Source organism: Toxorhynchites rutilus, chromosome 3 (assembly GCF_029784135.1).
Source record: "Toxorhynchites rutilus septentrionalis strain SRP chromosome 3, ASM2978413v1, whole genome shotgun sequence".
NCBI lineage: Eukaryota > Metazoa > Arthropoda > Insecta > Diptera > Culicidae > Toxorhynchites > Toxorhynchites rutilus.
Window position 1 is genome coordinate 256843183 of NC_073746.1, and position 20601 is coordinate 256863783.

At 37.9% G+C, this 20601-nt stretch overlaps 1 protein-coding gene across 10 annotated transcripts in view; it reads left to right on the forward strand.

Annotated features, from left to right (window-relative positions):
- Positions 1–20601, forward strand: part of LOC129780113 (uncharacterized) — a 391085-nt gene that overhangs the window by 333116 nt on the left and 37368 nt on the right. For all 10 annotated transcript variants that reach the window (XM_055788062.1, XM_055788066.1, XM_055788065.1 and 7 more), the window contains one exon: positions 7765–7900. In XM_055788062.1, the coding sequence (XP_055644037.1) occupies positions 7765–7900 (136 nt within the window). The remainder of the gene's footprint in view (positions 1–7764; positions 7901–20601) is intronic.

The following is a 20601-nucleotide window of genomic DNA, read 5'->3' on the forward strand; positions in this document are numbered from 1 at the left end:
GCAATCGCAGTAACAAACTAAGGAAGTTATCTGTGTAAGAAATTTGGAAAACAATAAATTTCAATAAATAAAAAAACCTCTTGATGAAAAAAATGATAGATATTCCTTCCGAATACACTAACAAAAATCAGACTAGAGACAGCAAAAGTTGCAATGAACAAGGGATACCATAAGGTAAAGGATTTTGGTTTGTCCAGTAGAAAATATGATCATGGTTTGTCCACTTTTTTGAATGCTCTAATTCAGCGCTCCTGTGTCAAATAAGATATTCGAATGTTTAAAAGCATATAAATAAAATTGTCTTTTTCATGATTTACAGTAGTTTTAAAGTATATTTTTACGGAATCATCATTATAAAATACACCTTCTATTTGTGTCAATGCGCCCCTCATTCGAGCTAACTTTTAATCGATCACCAGATGATTATTTGGCACGTATTCAGACCTTTTCTGGATTATAACACTTACAAATATTATAAATATTACATCTGATACAAATGGTGTGCGAGCATGAACACCATTTGTATCAGATTTACACAGCTAAACCATTAAATTAACGCATTTTGATGAACTCAATTCTGATCATGAGTTGTCCAATTCAATAATGTTATTTTATCCACATGATTTCTATGGCAACCGCTTGGCGCGCTGCGGTTTGTTTATGGTGTGCTTCGCGCATAGCAGAAGTAAGGTTTTTCTGTGTTGATTGTGTAGAGGTGAACACTTTTGAAATGCCCAAGAAAAGGCAATATTCTGAAGAAAGCCTAAATTATGAATGGATCAATATGATGACAGTAAACTCAAGCAATGATAAATGCAACATCTACTTGTGAATTCGTATGTTTTCATTCAAAAATAGTGATTTCTAAAACCGGACAAACCATGATCATTTTTTGGTCAAACCATGATCATAAGTCCTCTTTAAGGAAAATGGTTAAAACACATAAAAATTTTAATAATTTCAACACCTTATGATAGTATTAGCAACTAGAGACTTGGGACTTTTCAAGAAACCCAAATTCGTATCGATTATGTGTGATTTTCATGAAGAAAAATCGATTTGAACTTACTAGTTGCGTAAAAACACCCAAAATCGGACAAACCAAGATCATCTATCCTACTAATGATGGAATTCGGAAATTGGTCAACGCCTTCGAAATCGAGTTGAGATTTAATCCAGCGTACGAATATGAGTTTGGGTCAATTTTCATAAATTAGTGCATACATTTTTAGAGAAATAATAACTATTATTCTGAAAACACGTAGGAAACCTTTTAACTCTCATGTGACACTATGACTTTTTCTAAATAGAATGTTCCGAAAACTTGTTTTCAACATTCAAAAGAAGGGAAAAGAGATCTGCATGGTGGAGTACGATTACGAGTTTGAGTCACTGTAAATATATGAGCAATAGCGATGATCTGACCAATTTGTTTATTTGAATCATATATTATCCACACTTTTTGTGGTCTGTTCTATTCTGTAGATATTGAAAGCAGTTGTGTTGGACAGACAGGAAAGTACCATTAAAAAAAATTAAATAAAGAAATTAATAGTTATTCCATTTACTTCTGCTTCACAGCATAATTTAGCATCAAAATGTTACTTGACAGACTTACTTAGTGCCTTGATAAGGTCATACACAATTGAACAAATTTGGAAAAAACATTCATTTTGACTGGTTTGTTGAATCTAGTGTTATGTATCGTATCGTTGTGTTTCTTTACTCAATTTTATTTTTAAGTACCTGTAAAATACTTTCTTGTTTGATCGAAATCGAGCCCGAATCGTTCGCAAGAGAAAAAGGCCCCTTCTGCAATAAGTCCTTCTGTCTCCTGGTTCAACCTAATGTTTGTTTTTTTTTGTTTTGTTGTGTCAAGAACAACTCTTAAGGCGGCGTCCCATCTATTCGACTTGATGCATGCTACAAGTCAATGGTTCATCGCATTGGATATGACACTTTTGCATTTTTTTTTTTAAATTTTCCACCTCAGCCACTACACAGTAGAAAGCGATCACTCACTGCTTCAACATACCTATTCTGATGTTTTTGTTTTCATGATCAAATCCTTTGTAGTTCCATTATTGTGGTGGATTATGGTCATCGTTGATAAATGACGTAGTTGCTCCAATATTGTCGTACATGTTGTGATACACACGTCGTACCTATCCGCATGCCACTGGGTAAGGCCAACATTGGACGATAAGACCGATTATGTCGTAAAAAGATACACTCCAATAAGCAAGAACAATTGACTTGTAGCATCTAGCAAGTCGAAAAGATGGAACTCCGCCTTTAGCCTTCATGACGCACCACATTGAATAATAACCCGCAACCATGTCACGCTGTTTTTATTATAAAAACGAAACTTTATTTTCGGGAAAAATGGTTACAAATGAATCATTTAGGTTAAGGGTTAGACAACATTAGGCCGAACATTGTCATGCTGTAGATTGACTTTTTCATTCGGTTTCAACAGCTTTTAACAAATGACACCGACATGGTCCCTCAGCGTTACCTGCGTGATATATGAGTGAACATTTGACCGGGTCGACGACGTGGAAACCGGTAGTCCCCATGATTTTATTTTCTTTTCGTTCTGTAATTAATCTGCTTTTCATCTCTCGTTACAATGCGATGAAGGAAGCTTTTCCTTTTTGTCACTAAATCACTTGTTCCCGGACAACGTCCTTTGGCTCCGAAATATGAGGAGCTCCTTAGTTATTTGCTCTTTTGGCGTTTGGCATGAATCCTTATCGAGCAACACTTCAACTTAGCGCATCCGATGGTTTGTGGCTTTCCCTCTCGCGGGTGGTTGTAAACATCGAAATCTATGAAGCCAAGAAACCAATCTCTGCATATTGCATTACTTAGAGCAGCAACTCCGAAAACTCGATGCTCTTGATGCGTTTCAGTCGCCGTTTTCTTCGAATGAAGAAATAAAATCATTACAGAGTTGACAACATTTTCCTCAAATGACGATTATTTGGCACACACTCTGGCATTCTCAGGCAACCGAAACCATATGACAGAACCAAAATCACTAATCTTTCAAAACTGTTTATTCAGCATACGTACAGATTTTTTCGTTATTTTTGGTCTGTACGGTACAGATTACAGATTTTCGTCAAAAAGTGCAGATTGGTACAGATTTTTTCCGCGTGTGAAGTTTCTTACATTCGGAAAAAGGTACATGACCACTTTTACACTGCAGTATTGCTTGGGGCGATTTTTTTCAAATTTTTATTCATGATAGTACGCAATCTAGATTCAAAAAAACTATGTATAAGCATTATAAAACACACGAAGGACTTGCGAATGTAAATCTAGTATTTGTAGTGAATAAATGAGTATTTTTTCATGCTAAATTCCTACATAGAATATTTTCGATGGTACAAATGAGATGAGAAAGATTTTAAACCCCTCTGGTACAGATTGAAATGTGGCAACACTGGTGGCTTGGTGCATGACGCTTTGGATAAGTCGGAATCGACCAGCACTTACTGATGGACATACCTATTGACAAACAGCAGGAACGTAGCCCAATACATATGAAGATTAGAGTGGAATAGCGGCCACGTTTCTTTCACTCAGAACCCCATATTGTTGAGATACCTCAGTAACAAAGAATCAGCAAAATTTTTTCGAGGGTTTTTCAACGATACTTACACGAACAAATTACAAATGCGTTGGATGAACGTTCTGAGCGATGGACGATCCCTGTTAAAAATCGTTAAATGAATAGAACTGGTCATGCTTATCTTGTTTAACATGCAGTGAATAGACATGAATCGGGAGAAGGTAGGGAAAAAACACGATGAACTTTACAACCTGATTCTCAAGAGTGAAAATTGTCGTTGGTTCCCCGTTTCCGTGAAGCTTTAAATGCGTCCGATTGATCCACATACTGGTGTCCCACCATGGATTAGAAGGAATCAGACAAATAGTGAAACCTCGGATGGGTTTTGTTTGAGCATGAAATGCACTGTTGTAGATCAAACGAGATAGGAAGCTCCTTCTTATTCGTCGGTACTAACGTTCCTAGAGAAACTTCGCCCTCTCAACGTAGAATTTAACTTTCGTCTGTTTTCTAATACTTAGTTGAAATTTATATGCCAAGTAACACGCCTTGAATGTGTTCCCGTGGCCACCCTCGCGGAGTTTCTAACCTATCGAGACGTGAACCGATTAGGATGCGCCCTCCAACTTAACGCGCGCGCTCCGTCACAGCCACTCCCGCAGGATTTCTCTTCCCAACGAAGTGCCGGCTAGGTAGTGCCTTCCAATATGACGCGCACTCCATCACAGCTACTCTCGTGGTGTACCATCCGTTGCAACAGCCGTCGCCTTGTTCATCTTTAACAGTCAGGCGTTGTCAGCACGTTGGTTGGCGTTCCACTTCCGCTGCAGCTCCAACATGATTTGTGTGATTGCACTGTTCATGGCATTCCAGATCCTCTCGTCGCGACACATCTCTTTTACAATATTTCCGATATGAAGGGCAGGCAGCCCCTCGCGCCTTTCGGTAAACCTGGGAGCCGCCAACCAGGCAGGGCCATCGTACCTCAGTATCGATGAAGATACGCTGGCCAAGAGACGTCTCTTGCTGCTGCTTGGACCAAAGCTATTTGGAATTATCCTCGTCACCGCGTGTCTACTGCCTCAGTCGAGAACATTTCCATTTCCGGGAGCGTCCCGCCGATTACCGTTGTTACGATGTCGTCCGCGAAGCCCACGATCTCCACACGTTTGGGTAGCTTCATCTCTAGTACACCGTCGTACATTATGTTCCAAAGCATTAAACCTAGGATGGAACCTTGTGGAACTCCCGCTTAGATGTTCTTCAGTATCTGTCCCCAGTATGTGTTGTATACTAGGATACGATTCTGGAAATAGCTCCTCAGTATCCTGTACATGTAGCCAGGGACCTTCAATCTGTGTAGCGCCTCGGCGATGGCCTCCCAGCATTATTGAAGGCGTTCTTCACGTCGAACAAAATCACCGCGCAGTAACGAACACCTCTTCGTTTTTTTAAGCGAGACCTGAGCTTTCTCGATAACAGTCGGAATAGCATCCACTGTCGACTTTCCTTTCCGGAACTGCATTTTCGACAATCCGTGATCTTTTCTAAAGTATCCAGCAAACAAATAGGCCTATACGATGCTGGATCTCCAGGTGGCTTTCCTGGTTTCAGAGGCAGTACCAACTTTTTGATCTTCCATTTGGCAGGGAAGAGACCGCTATCCAGACATTTCTGCATCACCATCCTGAACATGTCGGGAAAAGAAAAGCTCGCCGATTTCAAGGTCACATTGGAGATTCCGTCGGGGCCGGGTGCTTTTTTCACCTTTAACCCTTTTGCCACCACAACGAGTTTTTCGTTGGTGACTTGTGCGTTCTTGGCTTCGGTCTCACTGTACAGTGTGAGTGGCCACGTCGGTTGGTCGTGCTGCGGAAAAATTCCATTTACGATGACCTCGAGTTTTTCCTAACATAATTCCATGGGAGTCGTTGAACCACGTAGTTTCACCATCATGATTCGATATGCTCCACCCCAAGGATTTTCGTCGACATTTCGACACAGCTACGTATAGCAGTTTGATTCGCTCCTACGTATCTCCAATTTCAAGGCGGCTTTGGTGGCTCGGAACAACGCGCGGTGCACCTTTCTATCTACATTGGTTCGTGCCCTCTGGACTCTTCTTCTGGCTCGTAGACAGTTAGCGCGGACGTCGTTTATTGGTCGGGTCCAGTCTTCTCGGCATCGCTGTGTCGCATGCCTTCACCAATGTTCCTGTCAGCTCATCGGCGCTCAGACTAGGAGTTGTGTTGTCTATGCGTAGTGCTTCGATAGAAAGTTCCTTGTCAAAAACCTTTGTCCTCTACTTCCACTCACAGGTTCTTGTTCTCCGTACCACCGCAGGATTCCTTTCGCCGACACTATAAAGAATTGCCTGGTGGTCGCTATGTGTGTATCCCTCTGACACTTTCAACTTCGTGTTTGCCGTCAGTGATGGACTGCAGCAAATTACATCGATGATGGATTCGCGGCCGTCCTCCCGAAAGGTGTTGTTGGTGCCAACGTTCAGAAGTGTGACATCTAGTTTGACGAAGGCTTCTAATAGAATGTACCTTCTGACGTTGGTACATCTGCTTCCCCATTCCTCAGCCCAAGCGTAGAAGTCTCCTCCGATTTTCGATTTCGGCAGATGACCTTATCTGTGAGCATCTCGTGACACTGCTGACCGCTGACCATTTGGGGGGTGGATAGCAACTACACATGAAGATGACAATCGTGTATTCTACTACTACACTTTGTTTGAGCCTCTCGGACAATACTGTTTCGCTCGCGGAAACGTCTAAGCTCATTCGTGTTCACGTTAAATTCTGAGACAAGTAGCCTCTTTGAAGAACTTTTACACTGTTAATTAGAGCTTGTCGCTAAATGCGTATGTACACGAATTCGGTATATCTACAGTATGTACTGTACAGATTAGCGCAATCCCAATTAGCACATAGTTTGTGTATTTCAGTTCTCGTTGAACATTTTTCAGCAATACAGTCAGATCAATAGTGGTTGCAGCTGTTGCAGATTTAATCAGATTCGGTTTGAACCAGTTACAATCTGAAGGAACATGCACAGAACCCATGAACCGATTGTTATTTGTTATGTGTTATATAGCTACCAAGCTCGACATTAAATGACCGGTTTTAAGTCAGACCGGACCATGTGACATTTTATGATTTCGAGAAAAACTAACTTGAAGTTTGGTCCTATATGGGGCTTTTGTTGTTCATTCAAAACTATTTCGATGCGTTATTCCTGCTGAACACGTGATTTTCCAAATCTGATAAATGTCGAATGTAGCTTGCTCAACCAAATGCAATCAATCTCTCGAAAATTTTAATTTAGCGACTTGGTCCCCTCTGACTTAACACCGACCAAATAATGTTACACATAACAATAATTTCACACTTCATTTTCTTATCAATCGGTTCTCTCGTTTTACTTCCCACATTGGTGTTAACGATAGCAATGGAAAGATATCAGGTTCTTAGGCGGTGAATTTAAATACATCAAAACAGACTTGGACATAAAAGAAATATTAAAATTTGAACTACAAAAAACACACACCTTTCCCTTCTGTTCAAATCACTCTCCAATAAAACAATAGTATCTATTTCCCTAGACTAACAAATATATCAATGTGACTAAACAAATTTTCTTTCAGGCTGTTATTGCTAATTTCTAGTAATTGATGACAAGTGATGTTAGTGATAATATAATAGTAAACTAGCAAATAAAATAAATTTGATTTTCTAATAATTGTCCGTCTTGAAAGTTAGTTGAAAATTTCGTGAGATTAAAATGACTTTTTCTCTTTACCTTGTTCGATGGTTCTTTCATTTGCTGTTCATATCACAGTGTGAGATGTTGTTGCGTTTCTAGTACAGATGTGTCTATTTATTTCCGCATTTTCCTCTTTCACTATTGAAGTTCTTGAATTGATCGTGTTCCGTAACTAACCAATAATCGTCCTGTTTACTAACTAACAATTAATCGTCTATTAACGAATTGGCTAAAAATCCTATAAATTGTGAATCAAAAAGCAAAATCATTCCATTCGTTCTAGTTGTTGTGAATAACTTAAATTCATTCCTGCGCTTTCCGTGTCGAACGAAATGAACGAAATGTGCTTATTTTCTTATCTTTTTTCCCCGCATCGTTTCAACGAATCCCGTGATGTACATTCAAACCAACAGGACCAAATCGAACCAGCGATGGATGAAACTCCGGACGACAGTGCAGATATCGTCAGCTATGGCGAAGAAGCCACCACTCAAACGAGAGGACTCATTTCTGAAGCGTTTCTCCACCCGTCAGATACCGGAAACACAGGTTGGTGATATATAACTGTTTTCTATATGAGTATGTGCTATTGTCAGAAACATTAAACTTTCCTCTCGACAAGGGGATGATGACCGCTAAATATTGAGCCTAGTACAACACCTCGATATATTCGTATGGTAATTCCGATATTTCCCTCGATAAGGACCTTTCTTCCTATAGATGTTTGCCTAAACATAATTTTAGAGACCTCCTTTAAATCCTACAATACATGGCATTAAAAGTTCCGTATCAATGAAAAGTTGATTGAATTTGTAGCAAATGATAAAAAATAATAGATTTGTATTCCTGAAACCCATCTATCACAATGTTTCAAATACCAACGAATTCCAATCAATCGAATTCAGAATTATTGTAATCAGTCTACATATTTGAATGGTGCATTTGAATTCTGCATAATGTAATTGGGAATCTGGATCCAATATCTTTATACGAAAATAGCTGACCCGGCAAACTTCGTCCTGCCCAAAATTTGGCTCCATTTGCTTGATTCCTTCTCGAATTGTGCAAAAGTTTGTGTTCCATTTGTATGCTAGCCCCCTTCCCCTTAACACGTTGAGCCCCGACCAAAATAGGGGACCGACAGTGAGCTTTTCGTCTGGCCCACGAATCGATAGTGAGCTTTTCTAAATATCTATTTGTAGCTTGGTTGTGTCGTTTCCAATGCCGACACTCTTCGAACGAACATTCTACTGTTGGTCCGGTGAGATTGTCACAAAAAAGACGTAAAATTCAGTGTCAGTCCCCAGAGACCAACGCGGGGCTTAACGTGTTAAAGAGGGGGTTGATGTTTGTCACCATAGAAACATTTAATGCTCCCTGAAACCTCCATATGCCAAATTTGGATCAATTTGCTCGATTAGTTGTCGAGTTATGCAACAACCCTCTCCCGCCCCTCCTTCCTTTAGAGAGAGGAGAGAGTTTCGTGCTCTCTAAAACCTTCACATGCCAAATTCAGGTCCGTTTGCTTGATTGATTCTCGAGTTATGCAGGGAGGGTCAAACAACCATAGAACATTTATTGCTCCCTAAAACCTCCATATACCAAATTTGGTTTCATTTGCTTGATTGGTTCTTAAGCTATGCTGGTATCTGAATCTGGAATCTGAATCTGGAATCTGAATCTAGAATATGAATCTGGAATCTGAATCTGGAATCTGAATCTGAATCTGGAATCTGAATCTGGAATCTGAATCTGGAATCTGAATCTGGAATCTGAATCTGGAATCTGAATCTGGGATCTTAAACTGAAATATAAATCTGGAATCTGAATCTGGAATCTGAATCTGGAATCTGAATCTGGAATCTGAATCTGGAATCTGAATCTGGAATCTGAATCTGGAATCTGAATCTGGAATCTGAATCTGGAATCTGAATCTAGAATCTGAATCTGGAATCTGAATCTGGAATCTGAATCTGGAATCTGAATCTGGAATCTGAATCTTGAATTTGATTCTGAATCCGACAGCTAAATTCAGTTCCGTTTGCTTCATTATTTCTAGAGTTATGCAGGAAGGGGCAAACATCCATAGAACATTTATTGCTCCCTAAAACCTCCATATACCAAATTTGGTTCCATTTGCTTGATTGGTTCCAAAGCTATGCTGGAATCTGAATCTAGAATCTGAATCTGGAATCTGAATCAGGAATCTGAATCTGGAATCTGAATCTTGAATTTGATTCTGAATCCGAATTTTGAATCTGGAATCTGAAACAGAAACATGAACCTGTAATCTGAATCTAGAATCTGATTTTTGGAATCTGAATCTGAAATCTGAATCTGGAATCTGAATCTGGAATCTGAATCTAGAATCTGAATCTGGAATCTGAATCTGGAATCTGAATCTGGAATCTGTATCTTGAATTTGATTCTGAATCCGAATTCTGAATATAGAATCTTAAACAGAAACATGAACCTGGAATCTGAATCTAGAATCTGGTTTTTGAAATCTGAATCTGGAATCTGAATCTGGAATCTGAATCTGGAATCTGAATCTGGAATCTGAATCTGGAATCTGAATCTGGAATCTGAATCTGGAATCGGAATCTGAATCTTGAATCTGAATCTGGAATCTGAATCTTGAATTTGATTCTGAATCCGAATTTTGAATCTGGAATCTGAAACAGAAACATGAACCTGGAATCTGAATCTAGAATCTGATTTTTGGAATCTGAATCTCAAATCTGAATCTGGAATCTGAATCTGGAATCTGAATCTGGAATCTGAATCTGGAATCTGTATCTTGAATTTGATTCTGAATCCGAATTCTGAATATAGAATCTTAAACAGAAACATGAACCTGGAATCTGAATCTAGAATCTGGTTTTTGAAATCTGAATCTGAAATCTGAATCTGGAATCTGAATCTGGAATCTGAATCTGGAATCTGAATCTGGAATCTGAATCTGGAATCTGAATCTGGAATCTGAATCTGGAATCTGAATCTGGAATCGGAATCTGAATCTTGAATCTGAATCTGGAATCTGAATCTTGAATTTGATTCTGAATCCGAATTTTGAATCTGGAATCTGAAACAGAAACATGAACCTGAAATCTGAATCTAGAATCTGATTTTTGGAATCTGATTCTGAAATCTCAATCTGGAATCTGAATCTGGAATCTGAATCTGGAATCTGAATCTGGAATCTGAATCTGGAATCTGAATCTGGAATCTGAATCTGGAATCTGAATCTGGAATCTGAATCTGGAATCTGAATCTGGAATCGGAATCTGAATCTTGAATCTGAATCTGGAATCTGAATCTTGAATTTGATTCTGAATCCGAATTTTGAATCTGGAATCTGAAACAGAAACATGAACCTGGAATCTGAATCTAGAATCTGATTTTTGGAATCTGAATCTGAAATCTGAATCTGGAATCTGAATCTGGAATCTGAATCTAGAATCTGAATCTGGAATCTGAATCTGTAATCTGAATCTGGAATCTGTATCTTGAATTTGATTCTGAATCCGAATTCTGAATATAGAATCTTAAACAGAAACATGAACCTGGAATCTGAATCTAGAATCTGGTTTTTGAAATCTGAATCTGAAATCTGAATCTGAAATCTGAATCTGGAATCTGAATCTGGAATCTGAATCTGGAATCTGAATCTGGAATCTGAATCTGGAATCTGAATCTGGAATCTGAATCTGGAATCTGAATCTGGAATCTGAATCTGGAATCTGAATCTGGAATCTGAATCTGGAATCGGAATCTGGAATCGGAATCTGAATCTTGAATCTGAATCTGGAATCTGAATCTTGGATTTGATTCTGAATCCGAATTTTGAATCTGGAATCTGAAACAGAAACATGAATCTGGAATCTGAATCTAGAATCTGATTTTTGGAATCTGAATCTGGAATCTGAATCTGGAATCTGAATCTGGAATCTGAATCTGGAATCTGAATCTGGAATCTGAATCTGGAATCTGAATCTGGAATCTGAATCTGAATCTTGAATCTGAATCTGGAATCTGAATTTGATTCTGAATCCGAATTTTGAATCTGGAATCTGAAACAGAAACATGAACCTGAAATCTGAATCTGGAATCTGATTTTTGGAATCTGATTCTGAAATCTCAATCTGGAATCTGAATCTGGAATCTGAATCTGGAATCTGAATCTGGAATCTGAATCTGGAATCTGAATCTGGAATCTGAATCTGGAATCTGAATCTGGAATCTGAATCTGGAATCTGAATCTGGAATCTGAATCTGGAATCTGAATCTGGAATCTGAATCTGGAATCTGAATCTGGAATCGGAATCTGAATCTTGAATCTGAATCTGGAATCTGAATCTTGAATTTGATTCTGAATCCGAATTTTGAATCTGGAATCTGAAACAGAAACATGAACCTGGAATCTGAATCTAGAATCTGATTTTTGGAATCTGAATCTGAAATCTGAATCTGGAATCTGAATCTGGAATCTGAATCTAGAATCTGAATCAGGAATCTGAATCTGTAATCTGAATCTGGAATCTGTATCTTGAATTTGATTCTGAATCCGAATTCTGAATATAGAATCTTAAACAGAAACATGAACCTGGAATCTGAATCTAGAATCTGGTTTTTGAAATCTGAATCTGAAATCTGAATCTGAAATCTGAATCTGGAATCTGAATCTGGAATCTGAATCTGGAATCTGAATCTGGAATCTGAATCTGGAATCTGAATCTGGAATCTGAATCTGGAATCTGAATCTGGAATCTGAATCTGGAATCGGAATCTGGAATCGGAATCTGAATCCTGAATCTGAATCTGGAATCTGAATCTTGGATTTGATTCTGAATCCGAATTTTGAATCTGGAATCTGAAACAGAAACATGAACCTGGAATCTGAATCTAGAATCTGATTTTTGGAATCTGAATCTGAAATCTGAATCTGGAATCTGAATCTGGAATCTGAATCTGGAATCTGAATCTGGAATCTGAATCTGGAATCTGAATCTGGAATCTGAATCTGGAATCTGAATCTGGAATCTGAATCTGAATCTTGAATCTGAATCTGGAATCTGAATCTTGAATTTGATTCTGAATCCGAATTTTGAATCTGGAATCTGAAACAGAAACATGAATCTAGAATCTGATTTTTGGAATCTGAATCTGGAATCTGAATCTGGAATCTGAATCTGGAATCTGAATCTGGAATCTGAATCTGGAATCTGAATCTGGAAGCTGAATCTGGAATTTGAATGTGGAATCTGAATCTGGAATCTGAATCTGGAATCTGAATCTGGAATCGGAATCTGGAATCGGAATCTGGAATCGGAATCTGAATCTTGAATCTGAATCTGGAATCTGAATCTTGAATTTGATTCTGAATCCGAATTTTGAATCTGGAATCTGAAACAGAAACATGAACCTGGAATCTGAATCTAGAATCTGATTTTTGGAATCTGAATCTGAAATCTGAATCTGGAATCTGAATCTGGAATCTGAATCTGGAATCTGAATCTGGAATCTGAATCTGGAATCTGAATCTGGAATCTGTATCTTGAATTTGATTCTGAATCCGAATTCTGAATATAGAATCTTAAACAGAAACATGAACCTGGAATCTGAATCTAGAATCTGGTTTTTGAAATCTGAATCTGAAATCTGAATCTGGAATCTGAATCTGGAATCTGAATCTGGAATCTGAATCTGGAATCTGAATCTGGAATCTGAATCTGGAATCCGAATCTGGAATCTGAATCTGGAATCTGAATCTGGAATCTGAATCTGGAATCTGAATCTGGAATCTGAATCTGGAATCGGAATCTGAATCTTGAATCTGAATCTGGAATCTGAATCTGGAATCTGAATCTTGAATTTGATTCTGAATCCGAATTTTGAATCTGGAATCTGAAACAGAAACATGAATCTAGAATCTGATTTTTGGAATCTGATTCTGAAATCTCAATCTGGAATCTGAATCTGGAATCTGAATCTGGAATCTGAATCTGGAATCTGAATCTGGAATCTGAATCTTGAATTTGATTCTGAATCCGAAAGCTAAATTCAGTTCCGTTTGCTTGATTGATTCTAGAGTTATGCAGGAAGGGGCAAACATCCATAGAACATTTATTTATTTATCCCTAAAACCTCCATATACCAAATTTGGTTCCATTTGCTTGATTGGTTCCAAAGCTATGCTGGAATCTGAATCTAGAATCTGAATCTGGAATCTGAATCAGGAATCTGAATCTGGAATCTGAATCTTGAATTTGATTCTGAATCCGAATTTTGAATCTGGAATCTGAAACAGAAACATGAACCTGGAATCTGAATCTAGAAATCTCAATCTGGAATCTGAATCTGGAATCTGAATCTGGAATCTGAATCTGGAATCTGAATCTGGAATCTGAATCTGGAATCTGAATCTGGAATCTGAATCTGGAATCTGAATCTGGAATCTGAATCTGGAATCTGAATCTGGAATCTGAATTTGGAATCTGAATCAGGAATCTGAATCTGGAATCTGAATCTTGAATTTGATTCTGAATCCGAATTTTGAATCTGGAATCTGAAACAGAAACATGAACCTGGAATCTGAATCTAGAAATCTCAATCTGGAATCTGAATCTGGAATCTGAATCTGGAATCTGAATCTGGAATCTGAATCTGGAATCTGAATCTGGAATCTGAATCTGGAATCTGAATCTGGAATCTGAATCAGGAATCTGAATCTGGAATCTGAATCTGGAATCTGAATCTGGAATCTGAATCTGGAATCTGAATCTGGAATCTGAATCTGGAATCTGAATCTGGAATCTGTATCTGGAATCTGAATCTGGAATCTGAATCTGGAATCTGAATCTGGAATCTGAATCTGGAATCTGAATCTGGAATCTGAATCTGGAATCTGAATCTGGAATCTGAATCTGGAATCGGAATCTGGAATCGGAATCTGGAATCGGAATCTGGAATCGGAATCTGAATCTTGAATCTGAATCTGGAATCTGAATCTTGAATTTGATTCTGAATCCGAATTTTGAATCTGGAATCTGAAACAGAAACATGAACCTGGAATCTGGATCTAGAATCTGATTTTTGGAATCTGAATCTGAAATCTGAATCTGGAATCTGAATCTGGAATCTGAATCTGGAATCTGAATCTGGAATCTGTATCTTGAATTTGATTCTGAATCCGAATTCTGAATATAGAATCTTAAACAGAAACATGAACCTGGAATCTGAATCTAGAATCTGGTTTTTGAAATCTGAATCTGAAATCTGAATCTGGAATCTGAATCTGGAATCTGAATCTGGAATCTGAATCTGGAATCCGAATCTGGAATCTGAATCTGGAATCTGAATCTGGAATCTGAATCTGGAATCTGAATCTGGAATCTGAATCTGGAATCTGAATCTGGAATCTGAATCTGGAATCGGAATCTGAATCTTGAATCTGAATCTGGAATCTGAATCTGGAATCTGAATCTTGAATTTGATTCTGAATCCGAATTTTGAATCTGGAATCTGAAACAGAAACATGAATCTAGAATCTGATTTTTGGAATCTGATTCTGAAATCTCAATCTGGAATCTGAATCTGGAATCTGAATCTGGAATCTGAATCTGGAATCTGAATCTGGAATCTGAATCTGGAATCTGAATCTTGAATTTGATTCTGAATCCGAAAGCTAAATTCAGTTCCGTTTGCTTGATTGATTCTAGAGTTATGCAGGAAGGGGCAAACATCCACAGAACATTTATTGCTCCCTAAAACCTCCATATACCAAATTTGGTTCCATTTGCTTGATTGGTTCCAAAGCTATGCTGGAATCTGAATCTGGAATCTGAATCTGGAATCTGAATCAGGAATCTGAATCTGGAATCTGAATCTTGAATTTGATTCTGAATCCGAATTTTGAATCTGGAATCTGAAACAGAAACATGAACCTGGAATCTGAATCTAGAAATCTCAATCTGGAATCTGAATCTGGAATCTGAATCTGGAATCTGAATCTGGAATCTGAATCTGGAATCTGAATCTGGAATCTGAATCTGGAATCTGAATCTGGAATCTGAATCTGGAATCTGAATCTGGAATCTGAATCTGGAATCTGAATCTGGAATCTGAATCTGGAATCTGAATCTGGAATCTGAATCTGGAATCTGAATCTGGAATCTGAATCTGGAATCTGAATCTGGAATCTGAATCTGAATTTGGAATCTGAATCAGGAATCTGAATCTGGAATCTGAATCTTGAATTTGATTCTGAATCCGAATTTTGAATCTGGAATCTGAAACAGAAACATGAACCTGGAATCTGAATCTAGAAATCTCAATCTGGAATCTGAATCTGGAATCTGAATCTGGAATCTGAATCTGGAATCTGAATCTGGAATCTGAATCTGGAATCTGAATCTGGAATCTGAATCTGGAATCTGAATCTGGAATCTGCATCTGGAATCTGAATCTGGAATCTGAATCTGGAATCTGAATCTGGAATCTGAATCTGGAATCTGAATCTGGAATCTGAATCTGAAGCTGAATCTGGAATCTGAATCTGGAATCTGAATCTGGAATCTGAATCTGGAATCTGAATCTGGAATCTGTATCTGGAATCTGAATCTGGAATCTGAATCTGGAATCTGAATCTGGAATCTGAATCTGGAATCTGAATCTGGAATCTGAATCTGGAATCTGAATCTGGAATCTGAATCTGGAATCTGAATCTGGAATCTGAATCTGGAATCTGAATCTGGAATCTGAATCTGGAATCTGAATCTGGAATCTGAATCTGGAATCTGAATCTGGAATCTGATTCTGAAATCTCAATCTGGAATCTGAATCTGGAATCTGAATCTGGAATCTGAATCTGGAATCTGAATCTGGAATCTGAATCTGGAATCTGAATCTGGAATCTGAATCTGGAATCTGAATCTGGAATCTGAATCTGGAATCTGAATCTGGAATCGGAATCTGAATCTTGAATCTGAATCTGGAATCTGAATCTGGAATCTGAATCTTGAATTTGATTCTGAATCCGAATTTTGAATCTGGAATCTGAAACAGAAACATGAATCTAGAATCTGATTTTTGGAATCTGATTCTGAAATCTCAATCTGGAATCTGAATCTGGAATCTGAATCTGGAATCTGAATCTGGAATCTGAATCTGGAATCTGAATCTTGAATTTGATTCTGAATCCGAAAGCTAAATTCAGTTCCGTTTGCTTGATTGATTCTAGAGTTATGCAGGAAGGGGCAAACATCCATAGAACATTTATTTATTTATCCCTAAAACCTCCATATACCAAATTTGGTTCCATTTGCTTGATTGGTTCCAAAGCTATGCTGGAATCTGAATCTAGAATCTGAATCTGGAATCTGAATCAGGAATCTGAATCTGGAATCTGAATCTTGAATTTGATTCTGAATCCGAATTTTGAATCTGGAATCTGAAACAGAAACATGAACCTGGAATCTGAATCTAGAAATCTCAATCTGGAATCTGAATCTGGAATCTGAATCTGGAATCTGAATCTGGAATCTGAATCTGGAATCTGAATCTGGAATCTGAATCTGGAATCTGAATCTGGAATCTGAATCTGGAATCTGAATTTGGAATCTGAATCAGGAATCTGAATCTGGAATCTGAATCTTGAATTTGATTCTGAATCCGAATTTTGAATCTGGAATCTGAAACAGAAACATGAACCTGGAATCTGAATCTAGAAATCTCAATCTGGAATCTGAATCTGGAATCTGAATCTGGAATCTGAATCTGGAATCTGAATCTGGAATCTGAATCTGGAATCTGAATCAGGAATCTGAATCTGGAATCTGAATCTGGAATCTGAATCTGGAATCTGAATCTGGAATCTGAATCTGGAATCTGAATCTGGAATCTGAATCTGGAATCTGTATCTGGAATCTGAATCTGGAATCTGAATCTGGAATCTGAATCTGGAATCTGAATCTGGAATCTGAATCTGGAATCTGAATCTGGAATCTGAATCTGGAATCTGAATCTGGAATCTGAATCTGGAATCGGAATCTGGAATCGGAATCTGGAATCGGAATCTGGAATCGGAATCTGAATCTTGAATCTGAATCTGGAATCTGAATCTTGAATTTGATTCTGAATCCGAATTTTGAATCTGGAATCTGAAACAGAAACATGAACCTGGAATCTGGATCTAGAATCTGATTTTTGGAATCTGAATCTGAAATCTGAATCTGGAATCTGAATCTGGAATCTGAATCTGGAATCTGAATCTGGAATCTGTATCTTGAATTTGATTCTGAATCCGAATTCTGAATATAGAATCTTAAACAGAAACATGAACCTGGAATCTGAATCTAGAATCTGGTTTTTGAAATCTGAATCTGAAATCTGAATCTGGAATCTGAATCTGGAATCTGAATCTGGAATCTGAATCTGGAATCCGAATCTGGAATCTGAATCTGGAATCTGAATCTGGAATCTGAATCTGGAATCTGAATCTGGAATCTGAATCTGGAATCTGAATCTGGAATCTGAATCTGGAATCGGAATCTGAATCTTGAATCTGAATCTGGAATCTGAATCTGGAATCTGAATCTTGAATTTGATTCTGAATCCGAATTTTGAATCTGGAATCTGAAACAGAAACATGAATCTAGAATCTGATTTTTGGAATCTGATTCTGAAATCTCAATCTGGAATCTGAATCTGGAATCTGAATCTGGAATCTGAATCTGGAATCTGAATCTGGAATCTGAATCTGGAATCTGAATCTTGAATTTGATTCTGAATCCGAAAGCTAAATTCAGTTCCGTTTGCTTGATTGATTCTAGAGTTATGCAGGAAGGGGCAAACATCCACAGAACATTTATTGCTCCCTAAAACCTCCATATACCAAATTTGGTTCCATTTGCTTGATTGGTTCCAAAGCTATGCTGGAATCTGAATCTGGAATCTGAATCTGGAATCTGAATCAGGAATCTGAATCTGGAATCTGAATCTTGAATTTGATTCTGAATCCGAATTTTGAATCTGGAATCTGAAACAGAAACATGAACCTGGAATCTGAATCTAGAAATCTCAATCTGGAATCTGAATCTGGAATCTGAATCTGGAATCTGAATCTGGAATCTGAATCTGGAATCTGAATCTGGAATCTGAATCTGGAATCTGAATCTGGAATCTGAATCTGGAATCTGAATCTGGAATCTGAATCTGGAATCTGAATCTGGAATCTGAATCTGGAATCTGAATCTGGAATCTGAATCTGGAATCTGAATCTGGAATCTGAATCTGGAATCTGAATCTGGAATCTGAATCTGGAATCTGAATCTGGAATCTGAATCTGGAATCTGAATCTGGAATCTGAATCTGGAATCTGAATCTGAATTTGGAATCTGAATCAGGAATCTGAATCTGGAATCTGAATCTTGAATTTGATTCTGAATCCGAATTTTGAATCTGGAATCTGAAACAGAAACATGAACCTGGAATCTGAATCTAGAAATCTCAATCTGGAATCTGAATCTGGAATCTGAATCTGGAATCTGAATCTGGAATCTGAATCTGGAATCTGAATCTGGAATCTGAATCTGGAATCTGAATCTGGAATCTGCATCTGGAATCTGAATCTGGAATCTGAATCTGGAATCTGAATCTGGAATCTGAATCTGGAATCTGAATCTGGAATCTGAATCTGAAGCTGAATCTGGAATCTGAATCTGGAATCTGAATCTGGAATCTGAATCTGGAATCTGAATCTGGAATCTGTATCTGGAATCTGAATCTGGAATCTGAATCTGGAATCTGAATCTGGAATCTGAATCTGGAATCTGAATCTGGAATCTGAATCTGGAATCTGAATCTGGAATCTGAATCTGGAATCTGAATCTGGAATCTGAATCTGGAATCTGAATCTGGAATCTGAATCTGGAATCTGAATCTGGAATCTGAATCTGGAATCTGATTCTGAAATCTCAATCTGGAATCTGAATCTGGAATCTGAATCTGGAATCTGAATCTGGAATCTGAATCTGGAATCTGAATCTGGAATCTGAATCTGGAATCTGAATCTGGAATCTGAATCTAGAATCTGAATCTGGAATCTGAATCTGGAATCTGAATCTTGAATTTGATTCTGAATCCGAAAGCTAAATTCAGTTCCGTTTGCTTGATTGATTCTAGAGTTATGCAGGAAGGGGCAAACATCCATAGAACATTTATTGCTCCCTAAAACCTCCATATATCAAATTTGGTTCCATTTGCTTGATTGGTTCCAAAGCTATGCTGGAATCTGAATCTAGAATCTGAATCTGGAATCTGAATCAGGAATCTGAATCTGGAATCTGAATCTTGAATTTGATTCTGAATCCGAATTTTGAATCTGGAATCTGAAACAGAAACATGAACCTGGAATCTGAATCTAGAAATCTCAATCTGGAATCTGAATCTGGAATCTGAATCTGGAATCTGAATCTGGAATCTGAATCTGGAATCTGAATCTGGAATCTGAATCTGGAATCTGAATCTGGAATCTGAATCTGGAATCTGAATCTAGAAATCTCAATCTGGAATCTGAATCTGGAATCTGATTCTGAAATCTCAATCTGGAATCTGAATCTGGAATCTGAATCTGGAATCTTAATCTGGAATCTGAATCTAGAATCTTAATCTGGAATCTGAATCTGGAATCTGAATCTGGAATCTGAATCTTGAATTTGATTCTGAATCCGAAAGCTAAATTCAGTTCCGTTTGCTTGATTGATTCTAGAGTTATACAGGAAGGGGCAAACATCCATAGAACATTTATTGCTCCCTAAAACCTCCATATACCAAATTTGGTTCCATTTGCTTGATTGTTTCCAAAGCTATGCTGGAATCTGAATCTAGAATCTGAATCTGGAATCTGAATCAGGAATCTGAATCTGGAATCTGAATCTTGAATTTGATTCTGAATCCGAATTTTGAATCTGGAATCTGAAACAGAAACATGAACCTGGAATCTGAATCTAGAAATCTCAATCTGGAATCTGAATCTGGAATCTGAATCTGGAATCTGAATCTGGAATCTGAATCTGGAATCTGAATCTGGAATCTGAATCTGGAATCTGAATCTGGAATCTGAATCTGGAATCTGAATCTGGAATCTGAATCTGGAATCTGAATCTGGAATCTGAATCTGGAATCTGAATCTGGAATCTGAATCTGGAATCTGAATCTGGAATCTGAATCTGGAATCTGAATCTGGAATC